Source organism: Gracilinanus agilis, chromosome 3 (genome assembly GCF_016433145.1).
Source record: "Gracilinanus agilis isolate LMUSP501 chromosome 3, AgileGrace, whole genome shotgun sequence".
Taxonomy (NCBI): Eukaryota; Metazoa; Chordata; class Mammalia; order Didelphimorphia; family Didelphidae; genus Gracilinanus; species Gracilinanus agilis.
In genome coordinates, this window is record NC_058132.1 from 407,190,568 (window position 1) to 407,198,354 (window position 7,787).

Here is a 7,787-nt window from a genome sequence, read left to right on the forward strand (position 1 = left end):
GAAACTGAGGTTAAATGACATCCCTAGGATTACACTACCAAGTATCATAGGTCACATTTTAACCCGTCTTCCTAATTTCCTGTGCTTAACCAGTGACACTTTTATTGACTGACTGGTTGATTGACTGACTACAGGTCCAACAAAACCATTCTCACAAAGTCTGAATACACGCCACAGGCTCCAGAACCTGAGGGCACAGCAATATCCCTAAATAAAGGAAACTGCACACTTTTTTTCCCCCTCCGTAAATCGGAACTTGCTCAAAATGCTCATCCCTGGAGCCTAGAACTCCCGTTTACAACTTCAATGAACGCTACCCACGTGCTAGGCTGGGACCTGGTACTCTCAGTTCCCCCCGGGCCGGGCCCTCCTCCTCGCCAGGAAGTTTCGTTCCCCGCCAGCCGGCTGCCCAGACTCCCTCTCCCCGGGGCTTCCCAGCACATGGCGAGCGCCCGCACGCTCACTCACGGCTTTGCCCGGGTCCTCCTACCCCCAAAACCCCGTTCTCCAACGCAGCCCAAATGCAGCGCAGCCGAGCTGACTCTCGGGATTTCGCCAGAGCTCACCCGATAATTGAACTTCATCTCCGCCGTCTCCGCATGGGAATTCTGAAGCCACCAGGTTTGGCCAGGTTCGCCAAAACCCGGATTTCCGGGGAAAGTGGAAGTGTGGGTAATAGAGAGACTGTGTATTCGATGGAGGAGGTGTTGCACCCCCTGGTGGCTCGGAGGAAATCATTCAGCAGTTGCCCAGAAAGCGCTGTGTAAATAAATCTAAATTGCTCTCTCAAAAGAACTTACAGCATTGAATAATAATTACTCTTATTTATATAGGGCTTTGAGATTTGCAAAGCACTTTACAAATATTATCTCATTTAATCCTCACAACAACCCTGGGAAGTAGGAATTACTGGAGCTGTTATTAGAGCCAGGAAGACAAGATCAAATCCTCTACTTCCTAACTGGACAACTCTGGGCAAGTCGCTTAATTCGTTTGCCTCAGTTTCCTCATCCGTAAAATGTAAATAATTGTAATACCTATCCCCCAGAGTTGTAGTGAGGATCAAATGAGAAAATAATTATAAAACACCCAGCACTATATAAATGTTTGCTCTCATATTACAGATTAGGGAACTGAGGCAGGCAGAGATTAAATTATTTGCTTAGCATCACATAACTAGTAAACGAGAACAGATTTGAACTCCGGATTTTCTAACTCCATGTACAGCTCTCTATCCAGTGTACTGCCCAGATGTCTAATAGAAGGAAAATAACTATACAAGCATAGCTTCTTTTTTACTGGCATCCTGATAGTATTCTTGTTCCTATGAAGGGCAATCTTCAGACTTTTTGCTCTTGTGCCCTTAAAAATTGAGAATCTCAGAGTTTTTGTTTATATAGATTATATCTATTGACATTTCCTGTATTGTGTTGAAATTGTCCTCCTAACCACTCATCTCTTTCCAATTAATATAGTAAATTTATAAATAGCCAGTGTAACATGGCAATAGCAGGAAGCAAATTATAAAGGGAAAGTCACTTACAGATTGACCCATAGATCAAAGGGGCATAATGGTTACTTAAAAACTCTAACCTCTATTAATTAAAAATTTGTCCAGAAGTTACAAGTTGAATGGGAGAAGCCAGCTAGGCTTTCTGATAAGAACCTTTTGGAAGAGGTGCATTCTGGGAACAAAGATGGCAGAGTAAAGGATGATCCACTCCCCTGATCCTTACACACACACACACACACACACACACACACACACACACACACACACACACACACACAAAGAAAAGAAATCACCTTAAAAAAGAGGAAAACTGGAGGAACACATCTTGCTTGGGTAAGAAGAGAGAGTAGCCCAGGCTGCACAGCATCTTCAAGAACTGGCAAAACTTGGAACGGCCCAAAACGCATTGATTCGGCCAGAGGCAAGAAGGCTACAGTCCAAGCCACCCTACACAGATAGGGAAGGCAAAGAAGGCAGGAAACTCTACAGGTGGCAGTGGAGCCCTGAGACCACAAGAGACCAGAGAGGGGGACCTGCTGAACCTTGGGAAACCTGCACTCTCACAGGGCAACAAAGGGCCTAAGGCAGCAAAGCCCAGAGCAGGGGACCACTCCAGACCAGCCCAAGCCACAAAACAAGGGAATGGCAAACATAGTGTGGAAGATAGTTGGACAAAACAGCTGCGAACCTCCCCAGAGTGAGCCAGCGGGGCCACCTCCTCCACAGATATGCCATGAGAAACAAAGGCAGCCAGGCTTGCTCCAAGTACCAGAGAAGAGTATTCTGTAAGCTTGGAACGGATATCATCAGTTCCAAGATAACATCAATAGACTGATAAGATCATGGGGGGGTGGCGGGTGGAGGGAGGGGAGACTAGAAAAATGAGCAAAGGAAGAGGGGGGGGGAAGGGGAGGAGAGGAGAAGAGAGGAGAGATGTTAATGAATTAATTCTCAAGTGTCATGGATAATAATTAAAATCCAAAAAAAAAAAAAAGAATTCCTCCCCAAATTACTATCCCCTACTCTTCCATCTCCATCTAGGTCCATGCTGCCAAGTGATACCAACTCTAATCCATGGTTATAGAAGTGACTTTTCCCCTTCCCCATTCCCATCTGCCTCTATACCTCCAAGTCATTTGTGTCTTTATCTTTTGTATTCTTTGTCCCAGTACCCTCTATGCCATATTAAAAAGTGACTGAAGCATTATTCTCCCTTGCCACCATAATCCTTCCTGGCAAGTACCCAAAGAACAGAGGATGCCTGCCTCATGTTATAATGCCATAAATTAATTACCAATTCAATTCTAAATTGAAAACTGATACATCTTAAAATATCCTTTAATTCGTTAAAAATAACTATAGTAAACCACTGTATTTACCATTACATTTTTAATGAAAATTAACTATTTTCCAAAGCACAAATTTTTTGGAAGAATGGCATCATTTCAAATATTTTTGCAAATCTTAATGGCTTGCTTAATAGAAGAATCTTTCAGTCTGTTGTATTGGTTGAAATATATAAAGAAAATCTAGTCTCACACAGATACACATTTTGGAAATGGAGGAGTATTTTATTATTTTTAAACCCTTACCTTCCGTCTTGGAGTCAACACTGTGTATTGGCTCCAAGGCAGAAGAGTGGTAAGGGTAGGCAATAGGGGTCAAGTGACTTGCCCAGGGTCACACAGCTAGGAAGTGTCTGAGGCCAGATTTGAACCTAGGACCTCTCATCTCTAGGCCTGGCTCTCAATCCACTGAGCTACCCAGCTGCCCCCTGGAGGAGTATTTTAATAGATAAATAATATCTTAGTTTTATTATAACAATAATTTTGACCCCGAGGGACTCCCTGAAAGGTTCTCAGGAGACCACACACACACACACACACACACACACACACACACACACACACACACCAGGAGTCCAAATTTTTAAAAATCACTGGTCTATGGCATCTTGAAATCTTGGTATAATCCACAATAATTCTTTTCTCTAAAGTATAGTAATCTACATTCATTTGTATCTTTCTGTTCTTCTTCAGGACAACCACTGCAAGCTGTGCTCTTTAAGAGTTGGACTCTGATGATGCCATTAACCAAAGCGTTCTCAAGATGATGTCTGAAGTCATCCACAAAAGAATTTTACCTATATCTTTCCCTGGTTGGGAGTCAATTATCTTCTGCCTATGCATTGTTTCTCTGGCATATCCCAAATCCCAGCTGAAGTAAAGTAAAATACACGTTGTCTTCTTTCTTGGCTCCTACCTCAAATGCTTTTCATTCTTCTAGTACTAGAAAATTCCCCAAGTCAAGTTCTCTGGATTCACTTCAGAGGTTAAAGAACCAGTGCTGTTGTAATATTCACCGTCATTGATTTAGTATCTTCCTTTTTATGTCTGCACAAGTCAGAAGGATAGTAAAAATGTTCAGGACTAGGTCCCCTCTTCTTTTTTGTAGCACTCTAATATTTTGAATAAACTGGAATTGGTGTCAATTAGACTCAGCACTCTGCTGACATAGGATGGACCTGGACACACCAGAACTAGGGTGTCCATGGTTTTGATACTCACTTGCAATTTCCTTGGGAAATTTCAGTTACCACAAAGTATATACCAAGTATGGGTCACTTGGGGCATTTATTTCTCCAATGCCAAATTCTCCGAGAGGTTGTAATGGCCCTTTTTTTCAAATGTCTTTCATAAAAAGTCTAGAACGTGCACTCAACTGTCTAGGGTAATAGTGCAGTTCACATGCTCAGTACTCACTGTCACCTCCAAACATGGTCCTGTGAGTCCCAAGTAGAAAAGAACCACTGGGAATTGATGATGTGGTCATATTTATTGGTTGCAAGGAAGAGATAGAAACAGAAATTCTATCTAAAATAACTATGGACAGTGTAAAATACTTGGGAATATACCTGCAAAGACATACACAGGAACTATATGAACACAATTCAAAAACTCTCTTCACACAAATAAGAGAAATCAGAACTGAAAATAACATAAAATTGAATTTTAAAAATTAGCTCAAGTATCATAATCTGCAGTAGACCAGTGTCTCCCCTTGAAGTTTATTTTGTATTTACTTTGTATATATCCTGTATAAACTTATACAGGCATACCTGAGAAATACTGGGCATATAACAGGCCTTTTCCCACTAGTTAGTGTCTCCTCTAGAAGTTTATTTTTTATTTACTTTATATATATCCTGTATAAACTTATACAAGCATACCTGAGCAATATATGGGCACATATCAGAACAAATTTGGTTCCAGGGTACCACAGTAAAACAAATATCACAATAAAGTGAGTCACACAAATTTTTTGGTTTTCCAGTGAACATAAAAGTTATATTTACCATATTCTATAGTCTATTAAGTGTGCAATAACATGTGTTTAAAAAAAACCATATATACCTTAATTTTAAAATACTTTATTGCTAAAAAATATTAACCATTATCTGAGTCTTGTTGTTCAGGGTCTTGCCTTGATGTTGATAGCTGCTAACTGATCAAGATTGGTGGTTACTGAAGGCTGAGGTGGCTGTGGCAATTTCTTGAGATCAGACAACAGTAATGCTTAAGTATCTATTGACTCTTCCTTTCAAACCCAGAGGCCGTTATAAGGCTATTAATTGACCTAATTTCAACATTATCAGGTCTCAGCCACTAGTGAGGCACAGAGGAGAGGGGGAGAGATGGAGAACAGCTGGATAGGTGGAACAGTTCAGAAAACATACAACATTTATTGATTCAGTTTGCCATCTTATATGGGCACAGTTTGTGGCACATCAAAGCAATTATAATAGTAACATCCAAGATCATTGATTGCAGATCTTCATAACAGAATATAATAATGAAAAAGTTTGAAATACTGTGAGAATTACCAAAATGTGACCCAAAGACACAATGTGAGCATATGCTGTTGAGATTTTTTTTTGACACAAGATTGACACAAACCTTCAATTTGTAAAAAATGCAATTTCTGCAAAGCACAATAAAGCGAAACAAAATAAAATGAGGTATGCTTGTACATATATATTGTCTCCTTTAGACTGTAAACTCCTTGTAAGTAGGGACTGCTTTTACTTTTTATTTGTAGCCTCAGCACTTAGTACATTAGTAAGCATTTAACAAATGTATATTGTTTGATTGCTGAATTGATTGATTGCCTGTAGTCATAATTTGAGTTTGGGGTTATCATTAGGTATACCATATCAAAGGAAAACTATCAACTGAATTCCTGTCTTGAGGTGAGGATAGGGGTAGACCTAAGCCAGATGTCCCAAGGTGTGTGTGGGGAGGGAGGGATGGACACTGAGGCTTCTGAAGAATCATATATGAAGAATAATATGGAAATAGGATTTGAGTGATGACACTTGTATAACCCAGGGAAATTGCTTATCAACTCTGGGAGCAGGGAGGGAGGAGGGAAGGAAGACAACATGAATCATAGAATTTTTTTTCCATTTAATAATTTTTATTTTTTAGAAAAGTTAACATGGTTACATGATTCATGCTCTTACTTTCCCCTTCGCCCCCCCCCAACTTCCCCCCCAATAGCTGATGCGCATTTCCACTGGTTTTAACATGTGTCATTGATCAAGACCTATTTCCAAATTGTTGATAGTTGCATTGGAATGTTAGTTTCGAGTCTACATCCCCAATCATGTCTGCCTCAATCCATGTGTTCAAGCAGTTGCTTTTCTTCTGTTTCCACTCCTGTAGTCCTTCCTCTGAATGTGGGTAGCATTCTTTTCCATAAATCCCTCAGAATTGTCCTGGGTCATTGCATTGCTGCTGGTACAGAAGTCCATTACATTCGATTTTACTACAGTGTATTGGTCTCTGTGTACAGTGTTCTTCTGGCTCTGCTCCTTTTGCTCTGCATCAATTCCTGGAGGTCTTTCCAGTTCACATGGAATTCCTTCAGTTTATTATTCCTTTGAGCGCAATAGTATTCCATCACCAGCATATACCACAATTTGTTCAGCCATTCCCCAATTGAAGGCCATCCCCTCATTTTCCAGTTTTTTTGCCACCACAAAAAGCGCGGCTGTAAATATTTTTGTGCAAGTCTGTTTATCTATGATCTCTTTGGGGTACAACCCCAACAATGGTATGGCTGGATCAAAGGGCAGGCATTCTTTTATAGCCCTTTGAGCATAGTTCCAAATTGCCAGCCAGAATGGTTGGATCAGTTCACAACTCCACCAGCAATACATTAATGTCCCAATTTTGCCACATCCCCTCCAGCATTCATTACTCTCCCCTTCTGTCATTTTAGCCAATCTGCTAGGTGTGAGGAGGTACCTCAGAGTTGTTTTTATTTGCATTTCTCTAATTATTAGAGATTTAGAGCACTTTCTCATGTGTTTAATTGAATCATAGAATTTTTAAATCAAATAAAAAAATCAAATTTTAAAAAAGAAACAAATAAAAAGAAATATATATATATTTATTCCCAGAATGATTCATGTAGACTGCAACCTGGGCTAGGGAATAGGAGAAAGTTGACTTAAGATTATCCTTAAATAAAATAAATATCCTTAAATATCCTTTTATAGCATTGAAACAGTCATGTAAATGTATGAAATCATTCAACCACTTTGAAAGGATCCTATGAAACAGCTAATAGTGCAAAGGCTGTACGCCAGACATTATAAAGATGTTTTCTCAGGTGAAGTAAGAACGTGAACTACCCTACAGGTGTTAAGCCATCCAAGGAAACTCACACAAAATCTGGGAAGAAGTAGACCCATCAGCAAACCCATTCCACTTGGAAAGGCAGTGGAAAAAGGGAATAGACAATATGGCAGCCTCACAAATAAATGTTATCATCAAAAGAAAATAAGAAAAGCAGAGCCACCTTCTATTAAAACTGTGGATATGGATATATTCAAACTTTATGGATATGAGAGGGGGGTCCAGTATTGGTTCTGCAGGAGCTACAGGTGATTGGTCCAGCTTAAGAAAAAGTAGGTGAGACCAGGAAGTGAAATTGTCCTGGTCACAGTAGCCAGTGTAGCCTCACCAGCAATTGTCTTACTGCTATCACTAGCATCTCTAGTACAATATTGAACATTAATGATGATAATGGACATCTTTGCTCCACCCCTAATCTTAATGGAAAAGCTTCTAGTTTATCCTCACTACAGAAGTGCTTGCTCTTGGTTTTAGGTAGAAAGCTCCATTTATTTCTATGCTTGCTAGTGAGTTTTTTAAAACAGAAATGGGTATTATATTTTGTGAAAAGCTTTTAATGCATCAATTGAAAT

General features: G+C 39.9%; 1 protein-coding gene across 1 annotated transcript in view; it reads right to left on the reverse strand.

Moving 5' to 3' along the window:
- PWP2 (PWP2 small subunit processome component) overlaps positions 1 to 630 on the reverse strand; it is a 40,537-nt gene extending 39,907 nt beyond the window's left edge. The window contains exon 1 of the mRNA XM_044670198.1: positions 567 to 630. Coding sequence (XP_044526133.1) covers positions 567 to 584 — 18 coding nt within the window. The 5' untranslated portion in view covers positions 585 to 630. The remainder of the gene's footprint in view (positions 1 to 566) is intronic.
- Positions 631 to 7,787: the final 7,157 nt, after the last annotated feature.